The sequence below is a fragment of the Pantherophis guttatus genome, chromosome 2, assembly GCF_059756535.1.
Source record: "Pantherophis guttatus breed Tessera chromosome 2, ASM5975653v1, whole genome shotgun sequence".
Lineage (NCBI taxonomy): Eukaryota > Metazoa > Chordata > Lepidosauria > Squamata > Colubridae > Pantherophis > Pantherophis guttatus.
In genome coordinates, this window is record NC_142064.1 from 252,002,673 (window position 1) to 252,024,861 (window position 22,189).

A 22,189-nucleotide genomic window follows, 5' to 3' on the forward strand; every position below is an offset into this window, starting at 1 on the left:
AACAAAGGCAGCACACCCCACTTGTGATACTGTAAGAAGCATCTTATTATGGAGAGGAGCAACTGACTTCCCAGGTAGCATCTTGATGATCATTCATTGATGCCACTTAAGGCCCTATTGATTAGGATACTAAAGGTTGGACAGATTATATTCTATTCTTCTAGAAGTTTTGGGAGTTGTCCCAGTAACTGGAGGGCATCTGGTTGGGAACAATTGAAATAGATTGTGGCACACAATAATTATCATGTCTAATACCTATGACTACTCTCTGAAGCATGGTTGGTCAGAGATTCTGGTACACTGTGGGTTTCAGTGTCTGCTGTTGTAGAATTTTTAAGGGATAAATTTGGTTCAATGACCAGGACACTGTAGGATAAGGAAAAGCAGAGCCTGGAGGTGGAGTCTAAAAGGGAATCAGCCTGGAGTCATTATATTCCCACAAGCAGTCTAAATCCAACCCCTCTAGAATTCCATTAACCCTTATTTAGTGCCAAATTAGGGCTGGTCTTAGTTGACTAGATTCTGATGCATAGGCCTGAGCAATAAATCAGTTTATTGGAACTTAACATGTGGCCCTGATCTCTTCCACCTTACAGACTTATTGCACTGAAGCACCAGTTGATTTACTGATAGTGTTGGAGGCAAAGACAAGCCTAAAGAGGGAGGTGATTACAGTCCTTCATTGCACTAATTACTGTGTTTCCCCCAAAATAAGACCTCCCTGAATAATAAGCCCAATCGGGCTTTTGAGCGCATGCACGAAAATAAGCCCTCCCCCGAAAATAAGCCCTCCCAAAAAATATTTAAATACATGCACAGCTGGTCCCTGCCATTTCCTCTGGTTAGGGTTAGGGAGACAGAGCTGGAAATCAGGTGAGATGGCAAGAGGAGCCCCGTCTTGTTCCACACGCTCCAAAATAATAAGACCTCCTTGAAAATAAGGCCAAGCACTTATTTCAAGGTTCAAAAAAATATAAGACAGGGTCTTATTTTCAGGGAAACACGGTACAGTGTACATTTATTTATTTAGTGTACGGCATACAAGGTCATGAAAATCTACATGCTAGACACAATGCAGTCTTGACAGCCTAAATATATAGATGTGATTGGACATAGCAGCTAGATATTTCATTGAATATAGCACACTGTTGTTATTTATTAGATTTAATGTAGCCACCCACTCCAGTGCTTAGTGGGGTCAGTGAGGCCATTAAGGTGTAACTATGAGGTTATGGGGAGGACTACCAAAACACTGGACATTTGAAAGGTAAGGAGATAGGATTCCATGAACATGGTTTCTTTCTAGGGAATTGATTTCTTTTGCTTTCCTAGAGTCCTACTACTAATACTACATTCATGTCGGGGCCAATGAAGTGCTTCTGGGTTGAAAGGATTGAATGGTGACATCATCATTGTCTGGAGGATGCCCAGTTGCAAGCTCATTTCATATCCCTGTTAAGTTGTCCACTGGAAATGATACCCATCTACTTGCAATCATCCGCTTTTGTACCAGTGAGTCAGCAGGAGCTGGAGCATGTGATGGAAGCTCACCTCATCCCACGGCATCAACCAGATCTCAAACATGAGCCTTGATTGTAAGCCCAGCATCCCAATTATGTGAACCATCACACTCCCTGAGTCCTGCTTGCTTCCCAGGAATTTTTCCCAGCATTCCTTGGCCTTCTAAATCTTTTTATGGCTGAGCTGACAAATTTAGTTTCCCTGGGATAGTGTTTTGTAGAGGGAATAGCAAAAAACAATAGCACTTAGATTTACAGCCTTCTCTAAGTGGTTTACAGAGTCAGCATTGTTGCCCCCAACAATCTGAGTTCTCATTTTACTGACCTCAGAAGGATGGAAGGCTGAGTCAACCTTGAGCCTGGTGAGATTCGAATTGCAGGCAGCCAGCAGGCAGCAGAAGTAACCTTCAGTACTGCATTCTAACCACTGTGCCACCATGGCTCTTGAATAGTTGCCTAATTTGACCACATACATCTAATCTGGCCTTTCAGGTCTCTTTGGGAAGATTCATTTGGGTTATGGTCTTTTAGTCTGCCACCATCACCAAATCCCCTGCATTTTGCTTCTCTGAAGCCCACCTGCCTGTCTTACTTGGATGGTCAGGGCTCTGGGGAATTTTGGGGTTTTTTTTAGATTTTGTTTGCTTGCAGTCCATGACTTTATTCATTGTATTTTCAAACTTAAATCTTTCTTTTTCTGGATTCTACCACCACATCAAAGTTGGTTCCATCCTTTTCATATTTTGGCACATTATCCCTTTCTATAGGAAAGAGAGAGTGGACATAGATCCCCCCTTTATATAATTTATTTCCAAAGTCAAAGTTAATCAAAAGTGTCCCCAAGCTGGGAAGATATTTAAAACATAAAAAGAGAGATTTTTGAATTGCATCATAAGTTAATTCTCAAGGTCTATTTCCCTAAAGGAAAAACTAACTCTGTCTCCTTAGAGACTTTAAATCCTAACATGCCTGAGTCATCTGAATGCTAGAAATTATTTAGGTGTTAGTGTCAGGAGCAGGAACACCAGCTCCCAGAGATGATGTAATCTCCACCCAGAGAGTTCCATGGGAGGTTGAGCTGTTCCGGGGTTCTGATACCGGTGAGTGCTTGTTGGTTCAGGAGTCAGAGATGACCGGCTGGAACGTCTACCTTGAGGAGCAGTTGCTAGGGAAGGTATATGAAGTGGGCTATTACTCTCATGTCCTTCTGACTGGCCTGCGTGGGACACTGAATGCTGGGCTGGATGGGTTGTTGGGCTGAACCATGTAGCTCTTCCTTATATGACCTTATATACATTTGAGAAAGAATATTCTCTTCCTTTTTTCCTTCCCTTCTTCCTTCCTTCCTTCCTTCCTTCCTTCCTTCCTTCCTTCCTTCCTTCCTTCCTTCCCTCCTTCCCTCCTTCCTTCCTTCCTTCCTTGCTTCCTTCCTTCCTTCCTTCCCTCCTTCCCTCCTTCCCTCTTTCTTTCAAGAAAGCGTCTGGCCCCTTGCCACAGCAGCATATCAAAGTCTCAAGTCCAGGGACTTCTAGTGGAGGAATGGCAAACTAAACATGTCTCTGAGAGAGCAGAGATGCTGACCATGGTTTTTCTAAACTTCTCCAGACAAATTGGGGAAAGGCAATCCCTCCCATGTGGTCCAGACAGCTGCTCCTTGTGAATAGTTTTCCATGGATCTGAGTACAGGTAGTCCTCAATTTATGTCCACAATTGAGCCCAAGATTTATGTTGCTAAGTCAAAAATTTATTAAGTGAGTTTTGTCTCATTTTACGACTTTTTTGCCACATTTGTTAAATGAATCCCTGCAGTCCTTAAATTAGTAAGACGGTTGTTAAGTGAATCAGGCTTTCCCATTGACTTTGCTTGTCAGAAGATCACAAAAGGGGGATCATGTGATCCCGGGACGCTGCAACCGTCATAAATGTGAGACAGTTGTCAAGCAGCCAAATGTAAATCCCATGACCCTGGGGATGCTTGCAATGGTCATAAGTGTGAAAAATGGTCATAGCTCACTTTTTTCAGTGCCGTTGTAACTTCGAGCGGTCACTAAAATGAACTGTTGTAAGTCAAGGACTACCAGTACTGGGAGACAAAGGAATCACAACTGACAAGCTCACAACTTTGGCAAATCAAGGACACCATGTTGTAATCATGTTCAGAAGCTCATCATTTCTCCACCAGAAGTCCTTAGACATGGAAAATTTTGTGTGTTGCTATGGCAAGGGCTCAGTGATCACTGTAGCTGCTCCTGCCAATGAAAGACACTTTCTTGCATCTATTTCCAAATGTTTTAGTTCCTTATTTAAATGGAGATTTTTTTCCCCCCACAATAAAACCTAGACAGTCTCATATCTCTCCTATTGAATTGGAGTACTACCACGCAAGCAAAATTGGAAGCAAAATCTACTAGAGGAGTCCTTGGTGCTCTCTGAGCTTGGTTGTTTTCTATTCACTAGTACTGATGATGTTATCTTGTTTGAGTAATGAAACATCTGCTAAAAAACAATACCCCAAGCTACAAATATTCTCCTTTATTGATGCACTAGAAAGTTTTCTCTGATCGTTTTTTTCTGCTACTTTTTGAGATGATTTTATAAATAGTATAAAGCCCATTAAGATTTTGTCCTTGGAAGGCAAGAGCGGGAAGAATTTGTGTAGAGAACACCTTTGGAAATATTTTGTTTCTAAGGTTACGTTAATGAAGTTGCATTGCGCTGTATACATACAGTTTGTTTATCTCCAGTGCAATTGGTGTTCAGAAGCCACAGAATGTATAGAGCTACTAGGGTTACATTTATTGTCATTGCACCTCATACAACGAAATTAAATGACCTGTGTATGCATTGTACCCTATGTATGCATGTATACATATATTTGTGCATGCATATTTGTTTGTTTATCTCAAATGCAGTTGGTGTTCTTTGAGCACACCCTATAGCACGCATAGAGACATAAAAACAGGCAAAGTTTTTAATTCTACAAACAGAATATTCCCACAGAAAGCTTCTTCTTTTAAAATGCTCCAAGGCATGATTATTTCACAACCTGTGATGTAGTTATTCACAATTTGCAACTGTACAGCACTGAAATATAAGATCTTCCTTAATATAACTTACAGATTATGTACATTTTTTTCTTCTATCGATGTCTCCACGTATTGCAAAACAGCTTCTGCAGTTTTTTAAGGCAAGAAGAAAACCCAAAGGATTGGAATAGGCACAACCTGTTCATAAAAATGGTTTGTAGAAAAAAATAAAAATTGAATGTTAAAGGGGAGAGAGAATCAGGATTACAGATTGAGAAATTAATTCTCAATTAATGCAACAAATACTACACCTTCCAGTGAACTGGTCTTTGAAATCTGGATGTTAAAATAAGTGGAAGGAGGCACTCAAAGGGGACATGAAGGATTGCAAATAATCATTGAATATAGGAAATAAGAATGGAAAGAGGACAGAGGACATGAAATAAATCGCAGTGGGACATGAATGATCTATTCCAAACTTCTAGTTTACTGTAATTTAATTTTCCACTTTCTTCAAATATAAACCTGCCTATATTATTGCTTATACAGTGCTGTGTCCATAAAGAAATATGATGCATGAAAAAAGGATGGAAGAGAAGAATGGCACATCATGGAAAGAATTTCTTCTACTTGGACTTCAATATCAAAAATCACCCACAATTTTTCTGGTTGCTATCAGCTTCATGTTCTTTATTGCAATTACTGGAAACTGTCTCCTTCTCTTTGTAATTAATTCTGACTCTAGCCTTGACACTCCCATGTACTTTTTTCTCAAACAATTAGCTTTATTGGACCTCTGCCAAATTCTCACTATTGTTCCTCGAGTATTTGTCAGTTTTGTAACCAAGAGGTATACCATTTCGCTCTATGGATGTGTTGCTCAAATTACTGTAACTTTGCTTTTAGGAGGAGCAGAATGCCTCATCCTGGCTACTATGTCTTATGACAGGTATGTGGCCATCTGCAAACCTTTGCAATATCCCATCCTCATGAGGAAAAGCATCCTTCATATGATGTCAGTGGCGGCCTGGGTTTGGTCTACTCTCCAGGCCCTCGCTTGCTCTCTTTATGTCCTGCCCCTTCCCTACTGCAAGGCCAATGTGATTAAACATTACATATGTGTTTATCCAGCCCTCCTACAACTCTCTTGCTCAGATAATTCTGCTTTTAAAAAAGCAACATATGTTGGAAATTTCCTGGTACTTCTCATTCCCATCTCAGTCATCCTCTCCTCGTACATTGCTATCCTTCTCCAGGTTTTGAGGGTACAATCTTCTGAAAGGAGCCACAAGGCCTTGACGACCTGTCTGTCCCATCTCTGCGTGGTGGGCTTCTTCTATGGAGCAGCCATTTTGACCTATATGACTTCCTCTTCCTCTTATTCTACTGAAAGATCTATGATTAATACAGTGTTTACTACCATTGTCCCTGCCACCATGAATCCTTTCATATACAGCCTGAGAAATCAAGACGTCTTATCCACACTCAAGAAATTATTTGGAAAATGCAAATAGTGTAAATGATTTTAGAGGCACTAACTTAAATTTGGTCTTCCAAGATGCATTCAGATGGAAGTATTTATGAATGTAGATATTTATTTTTCCTGAGCATATTTTAATTCTATTGTTAATTAAAGTTGTAATAAAAATGTAAAACATTTCTGACATTTTGAGTCAGCCAAGCTCTCATTGGCTCAAATTAGACTTTTAAAAAGATGGTATTGCCATCACCATGGTAACGAACACTAATTATTTGGGAACTGATCCATATCCATCTACATCTCCAAGCCATCTCCACTTTTCTCCAGAAATCTCTCTCTCCTATCTGCTGATCCTTCAACCCTATTTTTCCTCTCACTTGCTTACTATTATTAATTGGAAGTGGCTAGTAGAATGAATTCCATTTTCTTGAACTTCTGTCTTTACCCTTCATTAACTGAAAGCATCTTTTTTAAAAAAAACAATTTTTTTTGCTCTATGTGTTGAACTATTTACTTACTTACTTACTTACTTGTTCATTTATTTATATTTTATGTTTCTAGATCACCCATCTCCCTCAATGAGGGGTTAACACACTTATAATGCAACTATCTATCTATCTATCTATCTATCTATCTATCTATCTATCTATCTATCTATCCATATCATAGAATTGGAAGGGATATTATAGGTCATCTTGCATTTGGTTCAATCCCCAGCATTCTTTGGCCTTCTAAATATTTTTATGACTGAGCTGACAACTTTAGTTTCTCTGGGATAGTATTTTGTGGAGGGGATAATTGCCTAATTTGACTACATATATTTAACCTAGTCTTTCAGTCCTCTCTGGGAAGCTCCATTTGGAATATGGTCTTTTAGCTTGCCTCCATTCCCAAATTCCCTACATTTTGCTACTATGAAGCCCACATGCCTCTCCCACTTGCTCTGGGGATTTTTATTTTTATTTTTTTCTTGCAGTCCTTGACTTTATTCATTGTATTTTCAAACTTATTTTTTCTTGTTTTGGATTCTACCACCACATCACATTTGGTTTCATCTTTTTCATATTTTGGCGCATTATGTCTTTCTATAAGGAAGAGAAAGTGGACATAGACTCCCTTTACATATTTTTTTAAAAGTCAAATTTAGTCAAAAGGGTCCACAAGATGTGAAGAGGTCCCTTAGCTCAGAATTGGAAGGGACATCAGAGGTCATCTTGAATGTGGTTTGATCCCCTGTTCACTGAAGGATCTGAAAGTGGGTTGATAAGTTTTATGATCAAGTTCAATTTGAAACTGACAGGATTTGTAGGTAAGATGTGTTATTTGTGACTGAAGACTGGAATGCCAAAGTTGGAAACATTAAAGAGGAAAATGAATTGGTATTGTATGGTTTAAGACCCTGAAATGAAGGCGGAAACCAACTTACCAATTTCTACCCATCCAATTATTGCTTCATAACTAACACATTATCCCAAAAAACAAAATAACACCTTTATACAAGGATATCACTGAAACAAGCATATGGAAATCAAATTGCGTTATTGCTCACAGGAAGTGGAGGAGCTCAGTTATAGCATCAAAGATATGGCCAGGTGCTGATTATGGAACAGATCACAAATTGCTCATGGGCAAGTTCCAAGATACCCTAAAAAAGAAGAAAGCCAGTTGGTCCCACATTTTGACCTTGAGCATATACTCACTATTCTCACAGAGAACATCAGGAATCACTTTGAAGTCCTGAATTCATTAATGAAGAACCAGAATTATAGAATAAACTTCAAAAAGTCATTAATTCAAATTCCCAGATGCTGTTCTACCTGCATCTAATCCTAGAAAGTAACCAGTATCTCTCTAGGACTGTAACACAGTCCTTGCTACTAATATTTTTCCATTCAAGTTGCCCATTCAGCCATAATTCATGATTTTGTAATATGAAAAGCTATCATGAAATAATATATCCTCAGTCAGGAGGATTCCAAGAGGTAGGATGGAAGTCATGGAGAGTAGAGAAGGAGGGATCAAATTTGACATGGAGGAGAAAGAGTAGAAAGGCTATTTAGCCTGTCTCAAAATATTTGCTGCCATGACTACAGAGAATGTGACTAGATTACTGCAGTGTTGATGACCATCAGGTCACAAGATTCAAAACCAGCCTCACCAGCCCTCAACATAGTGATAAAAGCAGCCTTGTATTGCCAACTATGGCTGAGGTCCATTGCCCATACATTTCCAGAGTGACATAGGTCAAAGAGAAAATCATCTTTAGTAAGGTCATCTTATCAGAAGATTATCTAGAACAGGCCTGTCAAACTGGTGGCCTGTGGGCCAGATATGGCCCATGCAGGCCACGCCCAGCCCGATCACAAAGGCCTACAAAGGCAAAAAACATCATGATACGTCACGATCTGGCCAGCAACACAATCGGGTTTGACATCCCTGATCTAGAACAATAGTTTTCTAGAACAATGGTCTGTGGGGGTCATCACACAGGGTCCACAAAGGCTTAAAGAAATATTATGATTTAAATCTTGAGTTAAGTCTTAATGGTCCATGACCATAAAAGATATTTAAAGGGGGTCCAGTCCACTGGGAAAAGACTCACTGGAGAAGAGTCTAATGCTGGGAAAGACTGAGGGCAAAAGAAGAAGGGGACGACAGAGAATGAGGTGGCTGGATGGAGTCACTGAAGCAGTAGGCGTGAGATTAAATGGACTCCAGAGGATGGTAGAGGATAGGAAGGCCTGGAGGAACATTGTCCATGGGGTCGCAATGGGTTGGACATGACTTCGCAACTAACAACAAGAGAACTCTTCTACAGTACTCATCATTCTGATAGTACAGATGGAGCCTGAGAATGAGAAGCGAGGCAGAACTTCAGGGCTTATAAAGATGTTAAGCAGGCACTGTATGATTAGCAACTGGATGAAAGATGAAGTGGAACCTTGTCATGTTTTGAAGAAAAATAGTTCAACACAATGCAAACCTTTGACAGAGCAACCTTTTATGCACCATAATATAAGCATGCTCAATGATATGGATGTGAAAACTTCAATTATACAAAATCAACCAAGGCTTTAGTGAGCTTAACAGTCCGCAATGTAGAACAAATTTTATCTTGAGTCTCAAATGTTCCAGGCCTGGACAAGGGAGGAGTCAAGCAAACAAACACAGGAATCTAAGCAATTCAATAATCCAGGTTTTACTCCCCATCCATAGACCGGAGTCTTGGTACACATTGAGTATAACACACAGTTCTGTGCAAAGTCAGCACTGGGAGCTCTTGCCTCCCAGCGCGCTTTATAACCTGAGGCCATGCCCACTACCAGCCTGCCATGCCTTCTGTCCACCCAGCATCCAGTCGTCTGTGGCCGACATCCGGTTGCAGTGGCATGGCTGGGCCGATGGCATGGAACCAAGGCCTGGAACGCAGATCTGGAGCTGCATGGGTGCGTGAGCAGCCACAGGGGCAAAAAAGCTGATGAGCAGCTGTGGTGTCCCGGCGCCGCCAGTGCCGCCATGTTCTTTGTGCTTGCCAACACCCCGTTGCCTGCCAGTGCGCCCAGGAGAACGCCCCGCTGACAAATGGCTGGCTGGTGCTGTTCTGACATGATCCACCGCTGCCACCACACCGCGGCCTCCGCGGACTCTCCCACCAGCTCCGAAGGCAACAGCTCCATGCTCCCACCCCCACCCCCAAGTATGGCGAGCCCCGGATCAGGACTCGACATTGAGATTTTTAACACTGAAAAATAATTAACATTTTTTAATTTCATTTTAATATTTATGGAAAAAGTACTAGGATTCACGCAGGAAACTTGGTCCTGGCATTATTTGCCATAGGAAAGCCAAATGTAATGCAACATTCAACAGCAATGAAATAAAAGCAATCAAAATATATAATAAATATCTTTAAAAGATTTAAAAATACATTATGTTATTAGGCAATGGACATGAAATATATATTTAAAAATTCCCTTCTCAGCCCTATGGGTGGTATGTACTGTAACTTCCTCGATTTTGAGATCTCTAGCAGAGGCCTGGAAATTTGAGGTTCTGCACAGCATTTTAGCTGTTCCTAGCACTGCACTCTTCTGGACAGAGAGCTCTGATGTCGTTCCTGGGATCTGATTGGAGCCCTTCTCCCAGCTTAGGTGTCATAGCCCCGAGTGGTCCCACCATCACAGGGACCACTTTGGCGTTTGCTTTCCACATTTTCTATTCATTCTCAAGGACCTGGTATCTGCCCAGCTTCTTATATTCCTTTTTCCTGTTGTTGCTGTCACTTGGTACCACTATATCCGTTAACACTGCTGACTTTTGTTTCTTGTCTACTACCACAATGTCAGGTTGACTGGCCAGTACCTGCCTGTCCATTGGATCTGGAAGTCCCCACAGAATCTTAGCCCCGTTATTCTAGACAATCTTTGTGGAATCTCCCATCTGGACTTGGGAGGGTCTAGCGGCTAGCCCATACATTGTGCAGAATGTTCCTGTACACAATGCCAGATGTTTGATTGTGTGTTCCTGCCTGTAACTTACACCCTGCCACTATGCGTGGATTGTCTCTGAAACTGAATAACATACACAACAGACATATGCAGTATCTCTCGCTCTCCCTCCCTCCCTCCCTTCCTTCCTCTATGTGTGTGTGTGGTGGTGAAATTCAATTTTTTTTATATCCGGTTCTCTGGGCGTGGCTTGGTGGACATGGTGTGGCTTGGTGGGCGTGGCAGGGGAAGGATGCTGCAAAATCTCCATTCCCACCCCACTCCAGGGGAAGAATACTACAAAATCTCCATTCCCTCCCCACTCTTGAGGCCAGTCAGAGGTGGTATTTGCTGGTTCTCCAAACTACTCAAAATTTCCGCTACCTGATATATATACAGTTTATGTATGTGTGTATATAAAAATCTATCATAGTCCTTAACAATCACTCTGTATAGTAAGAAAATATATTTATTGTCCCCAAAATTCTGCTACAGCACTAGAACAAAGAAATAGCTAAGCATTTAAATAACTATCATACAAGGTAAAGGAAATGAAAAAGGGGCCAAGTCCTATATTGCACCGCTATCTTTTGCAGCACTTCTATCAATTTCAAGCTGAAATTTAAATTAAAATATACCGTATTTAGACAAATGTTTTGATGACATTTTTTTATTATAGATACTGAATTGGCCATTAGATTCCCAAAAAAGCATACCAGCAGCCTTCTTTTTACTCATCCCCTCATTCATTGAATTGACGTACATTTTGTAAAAAGTTTCCTCAGGGCTGCCAAGACATCCCGGTTCCTCAGGCTGTAGATAAAAGGATTCAGCGTGGCAGGAATGATGGTAGTAAAAAGAGAATTGATCATGGCCTTTTGTGCTGAATAGGATGAAACGGGTGTCATGTAGGTCAAAATGGCTGCTCCATAGAAGAGGCCCACCACACACAAGTGGGATAAACAAGTGCCCAAGGCTTTGTGGCTCCTTTCAGAGGAACGTGACCTCAGGACTTGCAGGAGAATGGCCAGGTAGGAAGCAAGGATGATCGAGACAGGGATGAGAAAAACCAGGAAAGTCCCGAGATATACTGATCTTTCGAATGCAGAATTGTCAGAACAAGACAACTGTATGAGGGCTGTATACTCACAAGCGATATGGCTAATCACATTGGACTTGCAATAGGGAAGAGGCAGGACATAAAGGGAGCAGTTCAAAGCCTGCACGGAAGACCAAAACCAGGCAGCTATTGATATGATGTGGCAGATTTTGCTCCTCATAAGTGTTGGATACTGTAAAGGTCTGCAAACAGCCACATATCTATCATAGGACATGGCTGCAAGGATCAGGCACTCTGATCCTCCCATAAAAAGTGTGACAAAAATCTGAAAAACACACCGGTATAGTGAAATAGTATATCTTTGGCTTACAAAATGGGCTGTCGTTTGAGGAACAATTGAGAGAATTTGACAAAGGTCCATAAAAGCCAACTGACTGAGGAAATAATACATCGGTGTCTGAAGACTGGAGCTCATTTTAACCAAAAACAGAAGAAGACTGTTTCCGGCAAGAGCAATTGCAAACATGGAGAGGACGAAACCAAGAAAAATGGTGGGTGACCTTTGATGCTGAAGTCCAACAAGAACAAATTCCATCCAAGATGTTGTGTTGTTCCTCATTCCTTGTTAATTTGTCTGGGTTTTATGTAAAGGTACAAGAAGAAAATATAGTTAATTCACCAATGAATGGGACAAAATAACATTTAGAATGGTTTCTTTTCTTAATGCTGTAATACGTTTTCCATTGTAGTGGGATCGCTTGTACGGTTGAGCACAATATTAGAACACAGAATGTATTGTTTGACATCAACGTCTTATTATAGTCACAACCTCCAGATGTCCCTGGACTTCTACTTACAAAAGTCCCATCAACCTGGAATTATGGAAGGCACCCTTTTGGGGGGAGTCTAGTTTATATGAGCCTTGGTAGCACAGCAGACTAAAGTGCTGTTAAGTAGCACCAACTGCCTGCAATTACTGCAAGTTCGAATCTCACCAGGCTCAAGGTTGATTCGGCCTTCCATCCTTTCAAGGTAGGTAAAATGAGGACCCGGATTGTGGGGGCAATAAGCTGACTTTGTATAAAAAAGAACACCGCTTAGGGGGGGCCGAAAGCCCTCCTAAGCAGGTAGACACAAAAGTATGAAGGCTATTGCTTAAAGCATTGTAAGTCGCCCTGAGTCTCCGGAGAAGGGCGGCATATAAATTGAATCAATCAATCAATCAATCAATCAATCAATATGAATGCAACCGATGCTCAAACTGTAAAAGTTAACTACAGGTAGTTCTCGACTTACAACAGTTTGTTTAGCAACTGTTCAAAGTTACAACAGCACTGAAAAAAGTGGTGACTTTCCCTACTCTTTTGTTTCCTATTATTTGCTTTTGTATTTTTGTATTTGATATTATAAACGTCAACTAATAAAACTGTTAAAACTGCAAAGAAAAAAGAACGAAAGAAAAAGAATTAGGCCTTTAATGAAAAACAAGAAAAGGCTACTTATGGCATTTTTTATTTTAAGCACCCATTCTAAAGGGGCAAGCCACAATATTTCCCTGAGCTCATTGGAAGAAACTTACATGAAGGGGGCGGGGGAAGCAATATTCAAAGGCTTTGATAGGGACACTTCGATCATTTTTCCACATCCAACAATGATGTATCATCACCCACTGTAGGAGGAAAGCCATGTTAGTTTACGGTATAAAATATCTGTAGGAGTCTGGTAGCATCTTTTCTGACTAATTTCAATTAAAAAGCATGTCTCCATGAGCTTCAGTTCACTTCAATAAATGCATGAAGTGACAATACTAGTGTATATATACTATAGATCAGGGGTCACCAACCTTTTGGACCTCAGGGACCACTAAATTCATAATTTTAAATCCCGCGGATCACTAATATGAATTTTTTAAAAAGATAAATAGTATTTAGTGCAATATAAAAAATGCAAATAATTTTTCTGCAGACCACCAAAATTTTCTCGCGGACCATCAGTGGTCCATAGACCACCAGTTGGTGACCACTGCTATAGACGTACAGTCCTATATACATACAGTATGTATGTATGCTGCATACAGTATGCACCTGGTAAAACGAGCTGCAAACTCTCTCACAAAAGCATTTGATTTTTAATAATATCACCAACAATTGTTCAAGTAACATGAAGACTGCCCTATTTAGTGCTATTTCGGCATAATGATGGACACAAGAATCTGAAAGATGCTTTCAGTCACCGATGGGAAAATGATCTATGTCAGGAGAACCCCCACATTCAATGGAAAGCACCCCTTTCAAGCCAATTTACAACTCAATAATTTTAGCTCAGTGTCTTCAATGTCTCTAAACAAAATATTTGGGTTACAAATAATGCTTGTATCATATTTATGTTGTAAACCACTCAGAGTCAGTGAGATTGGCGGTGTAGAAATTTAATAAATAAAATAAAATAAATATTACATATCTGTGTAAAACACAGTGCTGTGTAGCATAAAGGATCTAAAGTAACAAACAAGCCTATAGATTTGCTTATTTGATCATCAGAGAAAAACAAAATGTAAACACTGATGAGATACATGGGGTTGTGTAGACTATGTGAACGTGTCTCTCTTTCACTGTGATTCATACACACAGATAAAGGCGATATCATTTTGTAGTTTCCAGCATCACTTTCTCAACCATTCCCAAAGATAACCACTTCTCCATTCTGGAAGAGCAGATATCTTCTCCATTCTTCTAACGCAGTTCCTCTTCTGGATCAGATGTTCCTTACATTGCCAAAAAGGCATTAAGAGTTGTAAACATAATCTTGCGTAGCTTCTTCTCTGGTAATATTGTACTACTAACTAGAGCATACAAAACATTTGCTAGACCAATTCTTGAATACAGCTCATCTGTCTGGAACCCGCACTGCATATCGGACATTAATAGAATTGAGAGAGTCCAGAGATATTTTACAAGAAGAGTTCTCCATTCCTCTACCCGCAATAAAATACCTTATGCCACCAGACTTGTCTTTGGGCTTAGACAATTTAGAACTATGCCACCTTCGGTCTGACCTAAGCATAGTATATAAAATTATCTGCTACAATGTCTTACCTGCCAATGACTACTTCAGCTTCAACCACAACAACACACGAGCACACATAGAAACTTAAGGTAAACCGCTCCAAACTCGATTGCAGAAAATACGACTTCAGCAACAGAGTGGTCAATGCCTGGAATGCACTACCAGACTCTGTGGTTTCATCCCCAAACCCCCATAACTTAACCTTAGACTGTCTACTGTTGACCTCACCCCATTCCTAAGAGGTCTGTAAGGGGCGTGCATAAGAGCACCAATATGCCTACTGTCCCTGTCCTAATGTCCCCTTTTATTCATAACCATCTCATGTATTCATAATCATGTTGATACATTTCATGTATTCACAATCATGTTTATATTTTTATATGTAATCTTAAATATGCTTGACAAAATAAAAAAAAAATAAAAAATAAAAAAACAGGTGGAAGGACCCCTTTCCCCTTCCATAGAAGGAATATTTTTAATCCCACCCCATCATAGTATGATTGGCAGTCAGACAGACAAGTTATAAACTGTTTGCAGATCTGTATAGCTATAATATATTAACATTGTTATGAATGCACAATAAAAGTGAAAATATAATGAAGATTCAAGAGTCACATACCTGTATCTACTGCATTCATAATTGCAAAAGCAAATAGGAAAGAAACATAATTTTAAGGGGAACCAATTCTGAAGATGCTGAAATGTTTCTGCTGCTTGAATTAAATTTTCATCATGGATTTTATCTTACCCTCATCGCTGTGATGTACTTAAAAATGGTTATAAATTCACCTAACTCATAGCCGCTTAAGATTTAAAAAGTACTTAGTATTTTGAAATTATTTAATGCACATTTTGAAATCTGTTTTAATATATAATGCTCAATATTCACAGGTCCACAATAGCAAATATTAACAGACCATCATTTGATCAGATGTCAACTGCAAATATAATTCGAAAGCTACAAGAATGTATCTTGCCTTGAAAATATTTCATCATCTACAGGTCCACTATTTTCATGGCAAAATCTTCATTTAAGTCTCCAAACATATTAACTGCCAAGTTTTTAAAAAGTGCCGTGCAACTTGGCTAAGTCTAAACCAGAAACAACACTTAATCTGATTTCCCAGTTTTTAAAATCTCCAAGGATAAATTATATCACAACTTTACCTTTGAGGCTTCCTGATGTCAGAAAACTGAAAATGATTCTGTTTGAACAGACTGTCGTGTTTCCTACAATTTCTTTCAGACAATTCCTGCCATTTTCCCCTTTTCTACACACTCACACTTTCAAAACCCAACAGATATTTTTCTCTTATTTTGAAAAAGAAGGAGTCATAGTGCACTTAGATATTAGATATCAAACAAAAATTCGTACTAATTCTACAAATGTTATTCTAAAAGTTAAGGCTGAAGGCAGGAGACAAAATGCTACCTGCTTGTTTTGTTAAGTTATCTTTTAATATTATAATATTTTATCAGTACTGGGTTTTTTTTATCTTTCTGGATTTTATCCAGTTCATTTTCATTTTTTATTTATACATCAAATTTGGAAGTCTCCCACTCACACTCTGGAAAACAAATTTGGAAGTCTCCCACTCAAAGAAAACATAAAAAACATATTACATTTCAGTAGGTTGCAGTTAGAACAACTGATTACTAATGTTTAAAAATTAAAAAGGCAGTGGGACAGTCTTCAGGCTGCAAACCAGCCACATAGCTTCACATTCCTCTGTGAGTCTCAAGGGAGTTGGCAGAACTAGGTCTTCAGACACTTCTGGAGTTGGTGTCCTCCTCATCTCTGAGGACCTAGAAGCAAATTAGCATAGGGATGAAATCCAGCAGGTTCTGACAGGTTCTGGAGAACCAATAGTGGAAATTTTGAGTAGTTCAGAGAACCAGTAGCAGAAATTTTGAGTAGTTCAGAGAATTGGCAAATACCACCTCTGGCTGGTCCCAGAGTGGGGTGGGAATGGGGATTTTGCAGTATCCTTACCCCAGGAGTGGGGCTGGGAATGGGGATTTTGCAGTATCCTTCATCCAGGAGTGGGGTGGGAATGGAGATTTTGCAGTATCCTTCCCCCAGGAGTGGAGTGGGAATGGAGATTTTGCAATATCCTTCCCCCAGGAGTGGGGTGGGAATGGGGGTTTTGCAGTATCCTTCTACCTGGAGTGGGGTGGGAATGGGGATTTTGCAGTATCCTTCCCCCCAGAGTGGGGTGGGAATGAGGATTTTGCAGCATCCTTCCCTTGCCACGGCCACCAAGCCACGCCCACAGAACCAGTAATTTTAAAAAATTGGATTTCACCATTGAATTAGCACCCAATGCAGCTTGAACAGCAGAGGTGTTGCATGTGCCATCCTTGGGGTACCCAAAATTGCTTGCCTGACTACATTCTATACTAGCTGAAACTTCTGTATACTTTTCAAGGGTAGCCAACATGTAAAGTGCATTGCAATACAGATAGTCCTTGACTTACAACAGTTCCTTTAGTGACCATTCGAAGTCACAACAGCACTGAAAAAAGTGACTTATGAATGTTTCTCACACTTATGACAGTTGCGGTATCCCCACGATCATGTGATCAAAATTCAGATGCTTGGCATGGGTTCATATTTATGACGGTTGCAGTGCCCCAGGGGTCGTGTGCAGGGGTGGGTTCTACTTACCTTTACTACAGGTTCGCAACGGGGCCACGTGCAGAAGGGTTCTGATGACGTCGGGGTCGGTGGGCGGAGCCTCCCGCCGGTTTTACTACCGGTTCTATAGATCCCCTTTTGTGACCTTCTGACAAGCAAAGTCAATGGGGAAGGAATATTCACTTAACAACTGCATCACTAACTTAACAACTGCAGTGATTCACTTAACAACTGTGGCAAGAAAGGTCATAAAATGGGGCAAAACTCATTTAACAAATCTCTCACTTAGCAACAGAGATGTAGGGCTCAATTGTGGTCGTAAGTCAAAGACTACCTTAGTTCAGATATGGCCATAGGATTGGAGAATTCCTTATTTGTGTGCCTTACAATTCTAAGCATTTTTGCTTTTAAAAAAAAACCTTTTAATTTCATTTACCGGTAATTAAATATTCCTGGATAATTATGGAATTCAGAAACAATTAGGAACATTCTATTAAACCAGAAGCATGAGAATGTTTCTGTAAAATGTTTGTAGATTAGCCTCTTATGAAACATAAGACTCAATGTCTATGGAGTCCCAAAGATGCTTTTTCAAGAGGCAACTGGACTTTCTGCTTTTTCTTTGAAGACGTTTCGCTTCTCATCCAAGAAGCTTCTTCAGGTCTGAAGCACCTCAGCTCGTAAGGTTCAATTTCTATCTGCTTTAGCAAAGGGTCACAATGAGCAGTAGTATGTATGTATGTACAGTTTGGAAGTGTGGTGTATTTCTGTAGGTGGCTCTCTGAATGTGAGACCTCAAATCTGCACCTAGTGGCAGCCCCTTTGAACCTTCTGGAAATCATTAGGCACCCTACATGCTCCTCTATGCTAAGTGGTAACCTAAAGTCTGCATTCTAAAAGGCAAAAGAAAAATTAAAAATGAACAGCTGTTGCCTAGCATTCAATTCAACTGGTCAGGATTGAACTCCTGGCAATGAGTAGAGTAAACCTGCAATACCACATTCTAACCACTGCACCACCACAGCTCTTCTTAGAGCTGTTACTGCACAGAAGTTACAATTGGTACAAATGCCTTTGCTTAGCTGCTCACATGAACTAAAGGTCAATATCTCATGACAATCATTGTGAAAGATGTGGGCGGTCTGCCAGGGGCTTTCTAAACTTAATTTCAAATGTCGGGGTTAACTTTTAAAGCCATAAATGACTTAGGGCCTCATTATCTGCTTCTCCTGTAACAAAGCTTCTTCACAAGGAAGCTCCTTCTGAAGATGCCTGCGTATGGAATGACTCTGTCTCCTGCTCTTATGCTATGTCTTATGCTAGGCCCCAGTTTGTGTGAGTTGGAAGAAAAGTTTCCAATGCCAGCCACCTCCTTGAGTAGATGTGTTCCCCACAGGTCTGTGTCTTGAGTCCACCACTGTTCACCTTGACGACCCACGACCGCTGTGCCAAATCTGCTATGAATCATATCGTGAAGTATGTGGATGACATGGCAGTGGTGGGTCTTATCTGGCATGACAACGAAGATGCTTATAAGGAAGAGGTGAAGGCTCTGGTGGACTGGTGCAATAAAAGTAACCTGGTTCTAAATGTTAATAAAACAAGGGAGGTCATTGCAGATTTTAAAAAGAGCCGGCATGGTCATACTCCACTCAATATCAAGATTGCAGCCATAGAGGTGGTCAAGAGTATTAAGTATCTGGGGGTGCAGATAAATAACAATCTGAACTGGTCTCTCCACACCTCATTCTTAGTGAAGCATGCAAACCAGCATCTGCATTTCCTGCGCCAGATGAGAGCACATCTTTCTCTCTTCCCTCTCCTCTCCTACTCTCAATCTTACATGGGAAAAGACCCGAATACACCAAAACTTGCATACCTCTACCCGTGAAAATCTACGAAAACATATAAAGAATATATATCAATATTTTTATCGTGCTTCAGATCAAAAGCAAAATTTCATCCATCCATTCATTCATATTACAGCAATGCCTTCAGTAATGAATCCAAATACTGAGTTATTTTCTCATTACAGAACTCTTCATCAAGGATAATATTAAATTAGAGCAAAGACATGCAAAAAATAAAGGACTGAGTATAGGAATTCTTTGCAGTGTCACAGACTGAAGAAGAAATGTGGGTGGAATTGGAAGCAAAGATGCTGTTTTGCTTCCATTAGGATTTTATTCCACTGCTGAATTGAAGTGCTACCCAAGCATCAAGTCCACTAAAAACTATACAATGACATCTTTCCCCATATGCTACCTCTAGTGTCTCTTTTTCATATCTCTGATTTCCAAGGGACAAATCTTCACAAATTTTGAATACTGTACTTGGACAATTCAGAATAATGGGGGAAATGAGGCTGTTATAAAACTGATTTTTCCATAGAAGGCTACCTCAGGATGGATGGATGGATGGATGGATGGATGGATGGATGGATGGATGGAAGAAGGGCGGGAGGGAGGGAGGGAGGGAGGGAAGGAAGGAAGGAAGGAAGGAAGGAAGGAAGGAAGGAAGGAAGGAAGGAAGGAAGGAAGGAAGGAAGGAAAACATGCAAGCAAGCAAATTTAAAGTTCCATGGAGAAAAATATCAAGGTCATGGAATTATTTTGGTGTGGTAATGGCAAGTGGAGAAGGGTCCATGGTATCCTATGCTATATGTGGGTCTGTGATCAAATGATTCTGTGATTTTAATACCAGGCACCTCCTTTCTTTCCTCGAACATCACCTTTGTTAGCGAAGAGTTTTTATTTCCACTATTGTGAATAAAATCGACAGACATCTTTTTAATCTATTTCTGTAATTTTAAAAAAGAATATTAACAAAAAATATATATATTTCAGCTCTTTTATTAATAGGATGGATGTCTTACAAGGAGTTTTTGTAGAGCTGCTATAACATCTCTGTTCCGTAAGCTATAGATAAAAGGGTTAAGCATTGGAGGAACAACTGTGATGCAGATCGAATAAATCATGGACTTACGGGCTGAGTAAGAGGACACAGGAGTACTGTATGTCAGGATGCTTGCCCCATAGAAGATACTCACTACACATAAATGGGACACGCAGGTGCCCAGTGCTTTGTGCCTTCCCTCAGTTGAGTGCATGTTCAAAATCTGCACAAGAATGGCTATATATGAGAAGATGATCACTAAGATGGGCAAGAGAATTATCAACACATTGTCAATGTATATTACTTTTTCAAATCCAGATGTATCAGCACAGGTTAATTTCATCAAGGCTGGGAATTCACAGACAAAATGATCAATTACATTTGACCTACAGTAAGGTAGAGATTGTACATAAATTGCTATTACCATAATGATAAGCGATGAAGAAGACCAGATTCCTACACTCATGAGGAGGCAGATGGTTCTCCTCATAAGAATTGGGTACTGCAAGGGTCTGCAGATGGCCACGTACCTGTCGTATGACATGACAGTCAACAGGAAACATTCTGAGGTCCCCATGGTCAGAGTTAAAAAAATCTGTGCTACGCAGCCTCCCAGTGAAATAGTGGTTCTTTGAGTTAAAAAAATGACTGACATTTTAGGGACCACAATGAGGATTTGGCCCATATCCACGCAGGACAGCTGGCTCAGGAAGAAGTACATGGGGGTATGAAGTGAGGAGTCCATCTGGATTAGAAAGAGGAGGAGGGAGTTTCCCGTCAGAGCAATAAGACTCATAAACAGAACAATGACAAAGAAAACAGTGGGAGATTTCAGGTGACTAAGTCCAATAAGATGAAATTCTGTCCACGAAGTTACATTCTCATTTTCCATGGTGCCTTTGTTTGGCTGGATTTCTGCTCAGGACTGAAAGACAAGGTTTACAAGGGTTTAAGTCATTGAAATACCAGTAAAAATAATTGAGTTAAAATACAATCAGAAATATGGGTGGAAACTAATCAAGGAGAGAAGCAACCTAGAACTAAGGAGAAATTTCCTGACAGTTAGAAGAATTAATAAAGTGGAACAATTTGCCTCCAGAAGTTGTAAATGCTCCAACACTGGAAGTTTTAAAAAAGATGTTGGATAACTATTTGTATGAAGTGGTGTAGGGTTTCCTGCCTAAGCAAGGGGTTGGACTAGAAGACCTCCAAGGTCCCTTCCAACTCTGTTATTCTATTCTATTCTATTCTATTCTATTCTATTCTATTCTATTCTATTCTATTCTATTCTATTCTATTCTATATCATACAAGTCTCAGGGTTTTTTGTGCTAATAGAGATGTGGTTTCCAGGATATCTCTTACTGTATATTACCCCCTATGAATGATTCCGATAGTATTTTTTTTTTTTTAAGTTCATTTCAGTGGAAGGGATCCTGATGTTCAGAGTTACTTTCATTTAAATGAGCCATTGCAAAAAATCTCTGAATTGGATGGTTTTGAAACATCTAGGATGATCTACTTTCTACCATACTTGCCTAGCTTGACAACTATGCTCACAATAAAACATTTTAAACACAGAACTGGTATGTTATGTGGCTAAAACATTTGAATGGATTTTAGAAGTACCAGTAAAGGAGAATATTTGTAGCCCAGGGTCAAAATGAGGGGCCCTTTACTTGCACTGATGATGTTACCTAGTTTGGGTAATTAAATGTCTACAAGAAAACAACCAGGCTCAGAGAGCACCAAGGATTCCTTGTTTTAGAAGTTTAGAAGTGCTCTGTTCAAACCCTTTTTCAGCTTTGGACTCACTGAGTAATATTGGGCCAGACTCAATCATTCAGTCCGAACTATCAAGCAAGATTTTTCTTCAAACATAATGTGTAATGTGTTAATGGGAAGGTAGCTTGTGCATGAAATCATCAATAGAAATTACAACCAATAAAACTCTCTTATGAAAGATATCTGGATCAAAGTTTGCTTTGTTCATTTAAAGGCAGAAATAAGAACCAGTA

The 22,189-nt window shown here is 40.0% G+C and overlaps 3 protein-coding genes across 3 annotated transcripts; 1 reads left to right on the top strand and 2 right to left on the bottom strand.

Annotated features, from left to right (window-relative positions):
• The first annotated feature begins 5,091 nt into the window (after window positions 1-5,091).
• LOC117668009 (olfactory receptor 2T27-like) lies at window positions 5,092-6,210 on the top strand. The gene has a single exon (XM_034421693.2). The coding sequence runs from the start codon at window positions 5,116-5,118 to the stop codon at window positions 6,058-6,060; it is 945 nt and encodes a 314-aa protein (XP_034277584.1). The 5' UTR covers window positions 5,092-5,115; the 3' UTR covers window positions 6,061-6,210.
• A 4,962-nt stretch (window positions 6,211-11,172) lies between these two features.
• LOC117668014 (olfactory receptor 2T5-like) lies at window positions 11,173-11,850 on the bottom strand. The gene has a single exon (XM_034421699.3). The coding sequence runs from the start codon at window positions 11,845-11,847 to the stop codon at window positions 11,260-11,262; it is 588 nt and encodes a 195-aa protein (XP_034277590.1). The 5' UTR covers window positions 11,848-11,850; the 3' UTR covers window positions 11,173-11,259.
• An 8,270-nt stretch (window positions 11,851-20,120) lies between these two features.
• Window positions 20,121-21,064, bottom strand: LOC117668043 (olfactory receptor 2T2-like). Its single transcript, XM_034421731.2, has one exon. The coding sequence runs from the start codon at window positions 21,062-21,064 to the stop codon at window positions 20,132-20,134; it is 933 nt and encodes a 310-aa protein (XP_034277622.2). The 3' UTR covers window positions 20,121-20,131.
• Window positions 21,065-22,189: the final 1,125 nt, after the last annotated feature.